General features: G+C 35.0%; 1 protein-coding gene across 1 annotated transcript in view; it reads right to left on the minus strand.

The window, feature by feature from the left end:
* Positions 1-200: 200 nt before the first annotated feature.
* LOC121376102 (tyrosine-protein kinase TXK-like) overlaps positions 201-15,484 on the minus strand; it is a 51,536-nt gene continuing 36,252 nt past the window's right edge. The window contains exons 9-18 of the mRNA XM_041503896.1: positions 13,509-13,643; positions 10,271-10,386; positions 9,627-9,695; positions 8,426-8,490; positions 6,941-7,044; positions 6,272-6,360; positions 5,560-5,758; positions 4,507-4,625; positions 3,045-3,205; positions 201-1,702 (exon numbers count right to left, since the gene is read on the minus strand). Of these exons, the coding sequence (XP_041359830.1) occupies positions 1,616-1,702; positions 3,045-3,205; positions 4,507-4,625; positions 5,560-5,758; positions 6,272-6,360; positions 6,941-7,044; positions 8,426-8,490; positions 9,627-9,695; positions 10,271-10,386; positions 13,509-13,643 (1,144 nt within the window). The 3' untranslated portion in view covers positions 201-1,615. The remainder of the gene's footprint in view (positions 1,703-3,044; positions 3,206-4,506; positions 4,626-5,559; positions 5,759-6,271; positions 6,361-6,940; positions 7,045-8,425; positions 8,491-9,626; positions 9,696-10,270; positions 10,387-13,508; positions 13,644-15,484) is intronic.

Consider the following 15,484-nt stretch of genomic DNA (forward strand, 5'->3'; position numbering starts at 1 on the left):
GACTGTATTGCAGTTGGTTGATTTCGCTTAATATTGTAAGAAGCGTGCGCTTCGCTGCCTACCTCTGAACTCTGAAAACTATGCATCCCCAGTTGAAAGGCGAATTTAATATATCACTGTCACCATACCCCACACCACCCCATCCTATTCAATCCCATCCCATCCCATCCCATCCCACCCCCCCCACCCCAGTTGTTGGCATCATCGACGCTGTGGTATATTCATTTTGCATATATTGTAAAAGAATTTGAATTATATGCTTGGGCATATAGGCTACATATATTTATTGACAGAAAAAAAAAACGAAAAAAGAAGGCATTTACATACATATATAAATAACAGAAAGTAAATGATATAATTAACGTTGACATATTTTACAGATGTCAAAACATGGCAGAACGTAACTAACAAATAAAACACTGAATGCCGAATAACACTAAATACATTTGTTTTACACAAAATTATTTACGCTTCGCACCTCTACTTTTTTTTCTCCAATCTGGCCACCCCCCCCCCCATTTCTGTGCTTTACGTGAGATTGCTTGGATGACAAGAAAGCACAATGTTTTAAAACGGATCTGGCTATCCCCACGATACTGGGTCCTTCCCCAGATTTCTCGTTCTGTGTATCAATTTACTGGTAATTGATAAACATTAACTGATACATAAATAGAAAAGCTAAAGTTTGACATGATTCACGCCTTTGAGAGCAAAAACAAATAGTGCTAACAATTATTACAAGTGCTCTCTGAAGTTAACCAGACTGTGTCTGTAATTATATATTACGTAGCGACGCTCTCCACCACGTGCAAACACCGACAATCAAACCCAGGATCATTTCGTTCTGCTTAGTCGGCGATCTATTATTCTGTAATTATCACCTGAATCCTCGAAGGCCAAGACCACCCGAGATAGGCACGCTTCGCTTAATTGACATGATTGACAATACATTCGTCTTTAAAATAATATTGGCAATGAGTTTGATCAATCCACACACGTCGAGTTTTGGAGGTGCATACTCTATTAACTATTTATGGTGAGACCAAAGAATTAGGTCGAGAGATCGAGTTTAACGAGTTTTCAAAGTTTGAGTTTTTGAAGGCCGTTATTACTAGTTTGTACAGCAATTCAACTGGGACCGTCGCTTCAGATCAAGAGATCAAAGTTTTCGAGTGATTGAAGGTGGAGTTATCGAAGTTTGACTGTATGTTTAAATTTAAATACGTCTTTACAGCATTGAAAATATAAAAAGTTTATATCACTTACAATTTATACTATTATATTTTAAGAATATAAAGTTTCTATTTTGGTGCAGTATATCATATTACAAAATGTAAAAATGGTATCAAAAATGAAAATTGAAATCATGTCTTTGTTTGCTACACCAATGTGCTCTCATGGTGTCATTAAACAAAACAAACTTCAAACTTTCTTTGCTACAGATTTAGATAACTTCTAATCCGTTCTTGATTATTCTGAGTGTAGTGCTTCTGGAATATGCTCAGATTTGCTATGATGTAGACTCTATATTTCACAGTTTCATATTTCTTGCCATCATAGATAACTGATAATCTTCGCTTGTTTGTTGTCTTAATGTCCACACTACACAGACGTGTTAGAATATTGTAGGGTAATTTCCACCATCTGTCAACCCTGATACTATATCAACAAGTTCTTTAAATGATGGCCTCTTTTCAGGATCCTAAAGAAGAAAAGAATGAATGAATGAATGAATGGATGTTTAACAACACTACAGCACGAAAAAAATGCATCGGCTATTGGGTGTCAAACTAGGGTGAATGTAAAACTTAAGTCAATATAAAAATTCAAGAGGTAAATAACAACACAGTGTAATGAACTGTACAAAAAGTACAAATATCACGAAGAAATTTCAACAAAAGTTCATGATGGAATCGAAATGATTCCATTACATTTCTTCGTCCAAAGTCATCTTTTCTGGTTTCCTTCAGATTACACTTTTACCAAAATGGGGGGGACAGGACGTAGCCCAGTGGTAAAGTGTTTGCTTGATGCACAGTTCTCGTTCCAGTCAGTGCTCCACAATTGGTGTAACAAAGGCCATGGTATGTACTATCCTGTCTGTGGGATGGTGCATATAAAAGATCCCTTGTTGCTAATCGAAAAGAGTAGCCCATGAAGTGGCGACAGCGGGTTTTCTCTCTCAATATCCGTGTGATCCTTGACCATATGTATGATGCCATATAACCATAAATAAAATGTGTTGAGTGCGTCGTTAAATAAAACATTTCCTTCCTACCAAAATGTACACTGACAGTGCTCACACTGAGGTGGAAAGAAGAAAAGAAGTAAATAGTGTTTGCTCAACTGATGTTATTCATAGACAGTATTTTTACCAGTACATTATTTGCCAAACAATATTCTGTAAATACAAAGGTTGACTTCAGAACAAAACGATATAACCTCACTCAACATGAATATGAAATGTATTGAAATCTGATCATTTAATTTGTAAGGAGCCAAGTATTAAACTATTGCCTGCGACTGCTTACTCCAATTACTTTTTTATTTATTTATTATGTTTTGTTTTAAAGGGACATACCCTAGCTTCAACCTGTGAAAATTAACACTAAGTTTAGTTAATCTACAAACCTGAAAGACATTTGGAGTCTGTGACTTTGAAATGGTGAAATACCCTCTGAAAACGGACTAAAACTTGACTCCATAACTGTTACTTCTCAGACGCACATGTATTTTTAAAAATACGAGAAATGCATTTTGTGATATTACAAACACCAGGATGACCAAAAACACTTCGAATGTATGGAAATGAATAATCTAAACAATAAGATCTAAATAATGTCTGATTTCTGTTATCAAAAATGGCTCTAATAGTAAAAAATATGCCTTAGTGTTTAAAAACTAGGGTATGTCCCTTTAAGGAATTAATTTTCAACTATTAAAATCTCTTTTCATGAATATTTAAACTGACCTCTTCCCTGCATTCAGAAATTACTGTAAACAGTCAAAAGAAGTTTTAAAAAATAAATTAAAATTAAACAAACCATTTGCCAGCAAAGTGTCAGTATTTGGTAAACTTTTTCTGGACAGTACTCTGGCTTCGGTAGACGTCTTCGGTTGTTTATCACAAAGTCCACCACTTCAATGTTCCGCATCCCACTGTATGGCATATCTCCTCCACTGAAAATCTCCCACATAAGTATACCTATCGGAAAACAACAATTTTATAAATTTCTCCTGCACTAAAAATCACCCACATAAGTACGCCTGTCGGAAAAACATAAAACAATTTCATAAAAGGAATCAGTGGTCTCTACAATACCTCAAATGTTCTGAAGTGTGAACAAAAGTCACTGACATTCCGAGACTAGTTTTTACTCTAAATGTTACCAGTACCAGTGAGGTACATGATACACCCGTCAGGAGTTTGATGGAAAACCATAAGATGTTAAATGGTAAATGGTCTTGTATGCATATGTATGCAAGATATGGTCCGGACAAGAAAAAGTTAGCAGGCTGACATACAGATGAACGGACAATGCCATACCATAATACGACCCATCATAGATGGGCACATAAAAATCTGTGATGTTTGTTTATTGCAGTTCTATAGTACTTTTAGAAGTTAAATTGTACAATGTTTATTTTTATATAGTTTTGTTTTAGTCATCGATTAATTTTACCTTTGATACCAAACAGCTACCTTTCTTCATTGTCTCCAATTGTTGTTAAATATTCATTTATTCATTCATTCAACTTGACGGATTAAAAAGTTGTTTATAACCCAACTGAAAATTTATATTTTTTAGCTTATTAGTTGCAACTAATATCGAAACATGAACTGGATGTTTGAGCGATTTGTCTAGTTAATGAGTCAGACAGGACCCCCCCTCCCCCACCCACCCACCAAAAAGGACTAATTTTACTGATGAGGGATCTTTTATATCACTGGCAAAGGAGTTGGCCATAGCACAGCCATGACCCGAAACAACTATATGCTGTTAGTTCAAACAAAAATAAAAAGACAAAACAACTTGGCTTACCTAATATTTAATGTGTCTTTACATACGTGGCTTTCTGTTGCAGAAACATTTTTCGTTAGGATGTCTATCAATACACTCTAACTCATTTACCTTAGTTTGAAGGAAATGTTTTATTTACGGTTATATGGCGTCAGACATATTGATGGTTAAGGTTAGAGAGAGGAAACACGCTTCATGGGCTACTCTTTTCAATTAGCAGCAAGGGATCTTTTATATGCACCATCCCAGACAGACAGGATAATACATACCACAGCCTTTGTTACACCAGTTGTGGAGCACTGCCTGGAATGAGAAATAGCCCAATGGGCTCACCAATGGGGATCGATCTCAGAGCGAGCGTTTTACCACTGGGCTACGTCCCGCCCCCTTACCTTACTTTAACACCCAACAGCCAATGTTTTTTCCCTGCCTGGATGTCATTAAACATTTATTCACTCATTTAATACACACTAACTGTGCTCACCGAAAGCCCAGACATCGGATTTACTGCTGAATCGAGTGTAGCTCAGTACTTCTGGTGGTGCCCACTTAACAGGAAATTTGGTCCCAGCTGAACTAGTGTATTCATCATCTATCACATATCTGGAAGAATGAGGTTAATAGTGTAAACATATTTATTTCTTTAATTTGTGTAAATTTAGAATAGCAGGGCCGTAGCTAGGATTTTTTGTTTGGGGGGCAGCCAAGTAGTTAATAGTCTAAAACTCCTTAAACGGTTAAGAAGAGAATATTCTTTAAGTTTCTATAATTGTTTTCGCTAGCTACGGCCCTGAATAGTGACAAAACAAATGTATGGGTAGAAGAAAGGCATTTTTTAAGAACACAATAATCTATCATATGTTTCAATGTTTTTTTTACAGCTTGAAAATTTCTCTTGACTACAGTTAATACCAATGTGTTTTCCCAGCCCAACGCTCCTTCTAACGCCGTAACATTTATTTCTAAAAGAGCCTATTCCTATTCTTTTCCTTTTCTTTTCATCCTTGTTATATCAACTATTTGCAGACTTTAATGCTGGTTTTACTGCCACAAATTGACTTTTATTGGCATATATACGACATCATTTTTAGAGGAACATGTATTTTGTTTAGAAAATATTCAGAAAGAGGTGGTGTATGTGAAAATTTGTTCTTGTGGAATAATTTCCAACATGTTAATGCTGGTTTTTTGTTTAAAATACGGATTTGATTAGCTAATCAAATTTGTGTACTATGCAGAGTTTTATAATAACTAAGGGACAGTGGTGTTGATCCTAGTAGCATAGAGGAAAACATAACAAAGAATGTTAATGGTCAAAAGACTGGGAGTTTTACCATTAACATGAATATATATAGATGTTGGGAATTTTAGTAGAATCCATTTGAGGACAGGATATGTTTTACATTTAAAAAGAAACTATTCTAGTTTTCCTTCATTTTATTGTTTTATACTATGGATGTATGTTCTGTGTATAAAAACTATTATTAAGAGAAAATCAGGATCAGTATTACAAACTTTAAGGAAATCTATTTTTTACCTGGCTAATCCGAAGTCGGCTACTTTGACTACACTTTTTTCACCAACTAGGCAGTTTCGAGCTGCCAGGTCACGGTGTATAAATTTGTGCTTTTCTAAATAGTACATCCCGCTACATATCTGCAAGCAGTAATCTAGCAGTTGGGAGGTTCTGGACAGCAACCTTGACTTGTGTCGTTGAAGGTAAGTGTTTAAGGCACCTATGGGGGAAAAACATATTAATGGCAATACTGACAGAACAAAATTTGGCCTTGTTTTGCTCATAACACATATGTTACACTTTTTTAATTTATATAAAAAGCATTTACAGACAGGATAGCACATACCAAAGACTGTGATATACCAGTCCTGCAGGGTGTGCAATTAATAGTTGCCCATGACACTGAAAATCATCTAAGTTAGCAACATGTGGGAATAATACATTTCACTTGTTATTGGGAACACAAAGTAAAATAGAATTACACAGTTTACAGATCATAGTTCATAATTTTGTTATGAAGTTAACCTTTAATAGTGTCTGAAACCTGAACATCATGGCAGTGTCCAACAAACTGCATGCATGTGATGTCATTCAAGACTGGAGTCCTGACTCTACAGTTTCATTAGCATGGGCCCTTGTGATCAAAAGTTTATTCAAAGATAATCGTTTTAAATATTGTTTTGTTTTTCAGACCAATAACAAGAGACAAGTAATGGACAGGTGTAATACTTACCACATTTCATCAGTTCTGCCACAATGTAAAAGCAATCTTTCTTGTTAACCACTCCATACAGCTGTACCAAGTTAGGATGGTGCAGTTGTCTGAAAGTTAAATATAACTCATTAACTGCAATAACTGTGAAACAAGTTATTAACTCCAATAAAAAACCTAAATTACTAACTGCATTAATTAAAACAAAATGCTATTATTTTTATTAATTTTAATTAATGCAGATAGTAATTAGTTTTTTTTATTATTGGAGTTAATTAGTTAAAACAAAATGCTACTGATCTGACCCATGGCACTAACCAACTAGGGGAGTATAGTAGGTGGTTACAAGTGCCTGTTAACAATGCCAGAAGTCACTACTGTTGTAGTCAGACGAAGCCCACAGCTAAAACTGATGGGAAATGGCAAGTGTGTGGCACAGATAGCCACAAGAGACAAGAACCTGTTATGGTCGGAAAGACAAGGACTGGGATGTGGAGGTGGACAGTGAAAAAAAGTTGAAAGACAAGAGTTGCCTAATCAGGAATAAAATGAGATGGAATCCAAAGTAGAGAAAAGAAAAGGGGCATTGAGATAAAAAAAAAAAAAAGGAAAATGAAGTTTACTTCATTAATTAAAAAAACCTTTAAAAATTTAAAAGTGCTTGCTTCATTAGTTAAAAAATGTACATACGTCATGGTTCTAGCCTCTTCAATGAAACTTTCTATTGACATTGCGTTCTCCTTCATACTCTTTACTGCAACCGGCATCCCACGCCAAATACCTTTGTGAACACTCTGGCAGAAACAAAACATTTATATCAGAACAAACATATCTGAGTAGATTAGAAACTGCTATAATGTTGGACATACTGCTCAAAGTACTGTATATTGCCGTGAATTAGCCGACTTTTGAAGTCTATAAACACTTTCCAAAACAAGAGTCAGCTTATACACGGAGGCAACAAATTGGAGAATAAAATTCCGATCGAAAATACGCCCGACCGCGACTTATAAATTTTTATCAGACCCGTAGCCTTTCACAGATTAAGTAACAATAATTTGTGCACAGTATAAATAAAACATCCCATCATGCAATATTATGCAGTTTTTTGTTCTTGAATGCATTATAAGTTTGATGAATAATAATAAAAAATTACTTGTTTAATTGTCATTTCAATGGTAAAAATGCTTTCCAACTGTCCGCCATCTTTGTTTGACCTGTGCTGGGATCAGTCTTTCATATAGCAAATTTAAGATACAAAACAGTGTTTTTTCTTCAAACAAGTATTATATTTCTGATATTATTGTTTTGTTGGGAGGGTGCATTAAACTGTAAAGTAATGCCATAAATAAAGTAAGCTCATTATTAACATTACCGACTGAAAAAACATAACATGAATTTCGGGACGATAATTACTTCCACAATTGTCACATGACCATACCACATACAGTGAACAGCTGCAGTCATGGACCGCATGATCTTTTGTTTCTGTGTGTGTGTGGTGGGGGATTAAACATGCCTCAGTGATTTTACTTTTTACTGTCCAGTGAATAAATTAATTACTTGTGCAGTGATATGTTGTTACAGCTTGAATTATTTATTTTCTGTTATCCTTTATCAGTTCTAAATTATTTTTCACGGCATGGTAGATGTTAGCATTGCCGCATTGAATGCGATCGCGATTACCGTTTTTGTAATAATTAAAGGGAAAACAAATATAATGAACAAGAAAAGCACAAGTCTATTTGTTGACAGTATTATTGAAATCGATACAACTGGACAAAAGATGACTTCGGCTAATACACAAGGCCGATGATTTTGTACTTGATATTTTGGGTCAAACTAAGAGGTTGGCTTATCTAAGGAGTCGGCTAATACACGGCAATATACAGTAAGTAAATATATACTGAATCTAAATTGCTGGTTCCTGATCTCATTAACTAACAATAACATAATAAAAAGATAATTATCCATGTTTGTTTTTACAATACTAATAACATGCTTAATACCAATTTATAGTTATTCTTAATAAACTATAACAATATTTAAAATCATCATTTATAACTTTTTAGTCAGGAAACAATAACCATTCTGATGAGATTAATTAACTGTTCTACTTAAAAGGAACAGACAGTATATTATTAGTTTTTCAACTTAATTTATCAATGAACATACCCCAAAACAGCCAGACCCCAAAACTTCCATAACTTCTAACTCGTGAGCAGCAATCTCCCATTTACCTGTAAAATAAAACAACAATGATCGATCAAGTTTAAGCTGTCTTGACACTCTGCAGATTTGTTTGTAATGGTGTCAATAGTTATCTGAAAAATTCATAACTGAATGAAAATCTGACAAAGAGTTGAAGACTGTACAGGAATAATGTTAATATTAATATAACACAGGGATGCTGAAAATACTCACCTGCTCGCCACATGCGAGTAAAAATTCCTACAGACGATTTAAATAATGCAACTGCCAGCCCGACGGTCTATCTGTATTTTTTATTTTATTTGACTTGTGATGTTGATCACTTACTAAGTGTTATTAATAATGTTTTGTCAAAATATCTGTATATTTCATTTGAAGTGAAAATACTGTTTATAATAATATTGTTAATAATATATTGTTCTATAGACCGACAGACTAGTAGAAATCCTGGCAGGCTAGTAAAATTTAGTTGGTTCTGGTCCAGCGGGCTAGTTAAATATTTTCCATTTCTGGTCCCCTGTAACAAGATACAGGTTCCACCCCACTGTGTTATTTGTTTAGCATATTAATATAGTCGTACCGTTTTATGAAGCGATCTTAACGCTAAGATCACTGTAAGTGCATAACTACCTTACGCACTTAAAATCATCATAGTACTGAGATTGTTTCTTGGAACGGGGTAATCTGATATTTTAGATATGTTTAATATTTTGTGGTTTCCGGTGAGTATTTTTGCTTGAAAACAATGGGAGAACATCTTGGTCATTTGAAGGAATTGATAATTCATTATGACTGTTAATATCATAATTAATTTAACTGTTTTACCAATAACAAACATGCAGATAAGAACTAGGGTTTTTTCTAAAACAAATTGTGGTCATTAAAACACAATGAGTGATCGAGAACAATGGCTGTAAACTTTATCTCTTTTTTTTTCTCATAATTTTAAACATTAATTAAGTGCTCTAAAATATAATTTTGTGTTGTTGAAAAACTGATGACAATAAGCACTTAAATTTCATATATGAACATTATTTTATGTATTTATAAACTTTTAAAGTGAAAATATGTCAGCATAAGTTATAAACTTGAACTACCTCAATGTGATGTTTGTTAAAAATGAATCCAGTAGTGTACAGGTTAAATAAGAAATGTAAATACTTACTGTGTCCGAAACCAGCAGTTGAAGGCTTGCCATTGCGATGTGGTGGTTCCCTCAGTCTGGTTATCAATCCTTGGAAAAGTAGAGGTGATTAATAGACAATATTATCGATAAAACTATACATCAACCATTCAGTTATTCTTACATCAGTTTATTCAACTTGTTTATCAATACACTCACTACAAAACATTCTCATTCCCAAATCTATTCATTCATGTCATTTATTTTGCTTGAAATAAATGAGTGTATTTAGGTATGTATCAGTGAAACTTAAAAAACCCAACTTTTACTCAAATCTACTAAATAGTTATAGGAAATGTGTCTGTATTAAGTCTACAAAGCACATTTTGTACAATCTTCTGAATTAATATTACTAAAATAAATAACAAAGCCACAATAAAACAAAAGCAAATTCACTATACAGACTATGTCACAAACTATATATATTATATTTTTTTTTCTGTCGTGCCTTACAGGTCTGCATTAATAATCCAGAAAATATTTAGAAAAATACTTCTAAGACCAAAGTGTGTGAATGTGTACCAACCTCCCAAGTTGTGTATGTGATAGTAAATAACTTCTGGAATACTGGAATAGCTGTGAGAATCAGAAATATAAAACACCCAAGTGTGTGAATGTGTACCAACCTCCCGAGTTGTGTCGGTGATAGTAAATAACTTCTGGAATACTGGAAAAGCTGTGAGAATCAGAAATATAAAACTGTCCTTGACTGTTCTTGCGTATATGGTAATGGCGAACCAGTCTAAAAAAATAAAGATATATTTTATGAAAGACAACACAGCATTCAATAAAGTTCAAGCATGACAAAAAAGAGAGAGCAATTTTATTCAGTGCAACCCTAGAAAAAAGAGAAAAAAAGTTTGTTTTCTTTAATAACCATTAATTAATAATCGGCTATTGGATGTCAAACATTTGGTAATTCTGACACAGTCATCAGAGGAAATCCACCAAATTTTCCCTATGCAGCAAGGGATTTTTTATATGCACTTTCCCAGAGACAGAAAAGCACATACCACGGCCTTTGACCAGTTGTGGTGCACTGGTTGGAACAAGAAAAAAAACAATCAGTTGAATGGATCCACCAAGGTGGTTCAATCCTGTGACGCAAGCACCTCAGGCAAGCACTTAACCAACTGACTGCTCTAGAATGTATGTGACCTAAATACAGGTGTGGCAGAATAGTGAAGCGGCCTCTTAAGATAGCTGGTCATTTAGTATGTATGTCAGTTTGTATAGTAGGCGACTATAGAGGACAATAAGGCTTTCTCTTGATATTGGTTGGCAGCTTAATACACCTCAGTTTGTATATTAGATGACTTGAGAAAACAACAAGCCTTTCTCTCAAAGAAAGAAAAAAGAAAGGAATGTTTTATTTAACGACGCACTCAACACATTTTATTTACGGTTATATGGCGTCAGACATATGGTTAAGGACCACACAGATTTTGAGAGGAAACCCGTTGTCGCCACTATATGGGCTACTCTTCCGATTAGCAGCAAGGGATCTTTTATTTGCGCTTCCCACAGGCAGGATAGCACAAACCATGGCCTTTGTTGAACCAGTTATGGATCAATGGTCGGTGCAAGTGGTTTACACCTACCCATTGAGCCTTGCGGAGCACTCACTCAGGGTTTGGAGTCGGTATCTGGATTAATAATCCTATGCCTCGACTGGGATCCGAACCCAGTACCTACCAGCCTGTAGACCGATGGCCTACCACGATGCCACCGAGGCCGGTCAATATCAATGAATGCTTAACACAGATAATATATTGGATAATGAACACTACAGTAACCTTTTTAAGTCAGGCACTTGCTTATGCAGGTTAGATTATTGTTTTTCTTAGCATTAGACATATAATAACACAACCCCTGCAATTATTAAAATGTCTACAGAAAAAAACATGACGTGAATTTTTTTTTTTTAATATACAGTGAAACCCCTCTAAATCGGACACCCTGAGAAGCAAGTAAAATGTCTGGTTTTAAGAGGTATCTGGTTTAAAGAGGTTAGGTTCTGTATTGATTGTTAAAAAGGGATCATGAAAAACACCCGCTTTTGAGGGAATTCTGGTTGACAGAGTGTCCGGTTTTGTGAGGTTTCACTGTAGTCCACATGTAAAAATTGCCATGGAGAATTAAAAACTGCAGCAATCTCCAAATGTTGTGGTCAATTTCAAGGGTTGACAATGAACTAGAGGTTCAGTAAATACACTAACACCAACCTTACGTTTGTGAAGACCTACAATGTACATCCCTGGCCTGCTTGCTATGGTCGATACTGAACTAGAGGTATACTACAGTAATACGAACCCTTCTTTTGTGAAGACTGATAAGGTGTACATCCCTGGTGTGCTTGCAAGGGTTGATACTGAACTAGAGGTATACTACAGTAATACAAACCCTTCATTTGTGAAGACTGACAAGGTGTACATCCCTGGTGTGCTTGCAAGGGTTGATACTGAACTAGAGGTATACTACAGTAATACGAACCCTTCATTTGTGAAGACTGACAAGGTGTACATCCCTGGTGTGCTTGCAAGGGTAGATACTGAACTAGAGGTATACTACAGTAAAACGAACCCTTCGTTTGTGAAGACTGACAAGGTGTACATCCCTGGTGTGCTTGCAAGGGTAGATACTGAACTAGAGGTATATACAGTAATACGAACCCTTTGTTTGTGAAGACCTATAATGTACATCCCTGGCGTGCTTGCAAGGGTCGATACTGAGCTAGAGGTATACTACAGTAATACGAACCCTTCGTTTGTGAACACAAAGTGTACCTCACTGGTGCGCTTGCAAGGGTCGATACTGAACTAGAGGTATACTACAGTAATATGAACCCTTCATTTATGAAGACTGACAAGGTGTACATCCCTGGTGTGCTTGCAAGGGTTGATACTGAACTAGAGGTATACTACAGTAATATGAACCCTTCATTTATGAAGACTGACAAGGTGTACATCCCTGGTGTGCTTGCAAGGGTAGATACCGTATTTGACCGGAAATAAGCCCAGGGGGCCAAGACAACTCATTGTGAGCTTAGCATGGGGTGGGCTTATTCCCAGACAAGGGGCCAGTTTTGTTGAAAATTTTTTTAATAATAATAATTAAAATAAATAACAATACTTAAATGAACTAGGAAGAAAACAAAAAACGTTCTGTAGCTCATCTATTAACTAGTGTTCCATTTGTTATTAATAAATAATAATTGTTTATTAATTAAATTGTGGGTTTTTTTACTAGTATCTAATTATCAGAAACACACCTTCTATGTTACAATTACTTACCAGTGCTGTTTATTTACATCCAAAATTTAATGCTGAGAAGACTTAAAACAACAGCAATTAACAACAAACTCAATAACGTATACACACGTTTCTGACACAGGCAACCAGCTTACACTACAAAGAATTATCAATCTAAGGTCATTTTTCTTAGCCAATCAGAATAAGGTATTTGCTTAATTAGCATTAACTGCGGACCCAGTGTGGTGGTAAAAATAGACATTGGTTTTTAGTTCATACTTGGGCTTGGATACTTCAGAGAAATACTGCAGGCATGAAATTGAAAACAATGTTACACACTGTTATTGTTAGACTGCTAAATCTCACTGGTGGTAAAATATTGTGTTACATTTGTGTTTAATTATCTGCAGGAGGTATGACCTTTTAAATGAACTTTGAGCAAACTTGCAATTTCATGTTATTTATAAGGTGGCGAAGTTGGGGGTGGGCTTATTTACGAAGAGGGCCTAATTTCTTAAATGCTATCAAAATGGAGGGGGGCTTATTCAAAGACATGGGCTTATTTCCGGTCAAATACGGTACTGAACTAGAGGTATACTACAGTAATACGAACCCTTCATTTGTGAAGACTGACAAGGTGTACATCCCTGGTGTGCTTGTCGAATCTCTGACCAGAAAACAACCTTCGTGGGCATCTTCCTTGAGAATAGCTTCACTCCTCTGACGAGACAAATCCTTGTAATACCAGCTGGAAACATGACAAACATTTTATTTACGGTAATATGGCATCAGACATATCTTAAAAGACCACACAGATATTGAGAGGAAACCCGCTGTCGCCACTTCATGGGCTACTCTTTTCGATTAGCAGCAAGGGATCTTTTATATACACCATCCCACAGACAGGACAGCACATACCACAGCCTTTGATATATCAGTCATGGTGCACTGGCTGGAACAAGAAATAGCCCAATGGGCCCACCGATGGGAATCGATCCTAGACTGATCACACATTAAGTGAACGCTTTACCACTGGGCTACGTCCCACCCCTCTCATAAAAGTTTACAACTTTACAAATACATGTATCTATATCATAACATAAGGTCATCTTATTATTTTCTATGGAAATCAGGGTGGAAAATGAACAAGGACCAGATATCCAGAAAATTGTGAGCTTTCCATCACAGAAGGATGAGAACAGTTTGTGGTAGCATTAAAATTAAGAATTCTGGATATATCCCTGGGAAATGATCCTATTAAACTTTTACTTTAATATTAAGTACAAATTGAACAGCAGGTGAAATAAGATCATTGTTTTTATGATATGCCAGTTGGCTGCTGAATCAGACAGATAAACATTGGATGACAGCAAGTAGTGGTATTAATTACTGAATACCAACTAAAATCAATATATATATATATATATATAGAGAGAGAGAGAGAGAGGTTATTACCAGTGTTTTTCGGTATCGTCAATATCATATATTAGGAATAAAAATTGTAGTATGCGAGCATAATACATTATTTTTATTCCTAATATATGATATTGACGATACCGAAATACACGAGGGTAATAATCTCTTTATCATATAAGCTCAAGCCATTACTAGATATTCAAATGACGTAAGAATATGTGGCGCGGTGTATTTTTCAATGGAAATGACGTCAAACTCGAATGACGTCATTTTGGATGTCCTTACATCAAAATAAAGTTATGCCTAACGTTTTTTCTTTTCTGAACACTGGACAGCTTTCAGTGTCAAATTGCCAATGAATGTTTTTATTTGATGACTATGAATGCATACATCAATCATGGAGTGTCACCCAAGTACGTTTGCTTAAATGTCAATAAAACATCTAATTTGCAAAGTTATCAAATTCTCAAAGTATGTGATCTGAAAAATATCACATACTTTGATTGCACTGAAAATGTAAGATATTAACCAGGTGAATGTTTTATGATTTTAAGCTATTGCACTGCACTGTACAAAATACACACATACACTGGGTTTTAATTAAGGGTCAATACTTTAGGGCAGTTAGTGTAGCTTGTTTCATGTTTAGAATACTGACCTTTGACACTGACCAGTACTCACCTACTGACTGATATGTTTAAGCCAACAGGTGACTAATGACTTTTTGAAATTCACCTGACCAGAAAGGACATGCTTTTCATTCTCTGAAATAGACGCCATCTTGAAATCTTTGAGGTTAGTTTTCTTTATCTTTTCTGATTTGCACTTGCATAAAATTAAATGTAATTAATTTGCAATTATAATTTTATACACTAAAGCAATTAAATATAATTTATTTAGATTACATATTTTAGAATTATACATATACATTAATACTAGTGTTTAATCTATGAAGTAGTTATATTAATTTGGATTAAGATTTTATATAGGGGAATAAATGTAATAATTAGTTTATAATAAGGCGTGTAATGGCGTAATTGCGTTTATTTGATATAGATTATTATACTAGCTTAGCTTGTACTTAACAAATAGAAGAGTACTGTGTTTTCTATATTTTAGTATATCAGATATGGACGGTGATTTATAAGTGTTTTATTTGTTTTATAGCTGCTG

Source organism: Gigantopelta aegis, chromosome 6 (genome assembly GCF_016097555.1).
Source record: "Gigantopelta aegis isolate Gae_Host chromosome 6, Gae_host_genome, whole genome shotgun sequence".
NCBI lineage: Eukaryota > Metazoa > Mollusca > Gastropoda > Neomphalida > Peltospiridae > Gigantopelta > Gigantopelta aegis.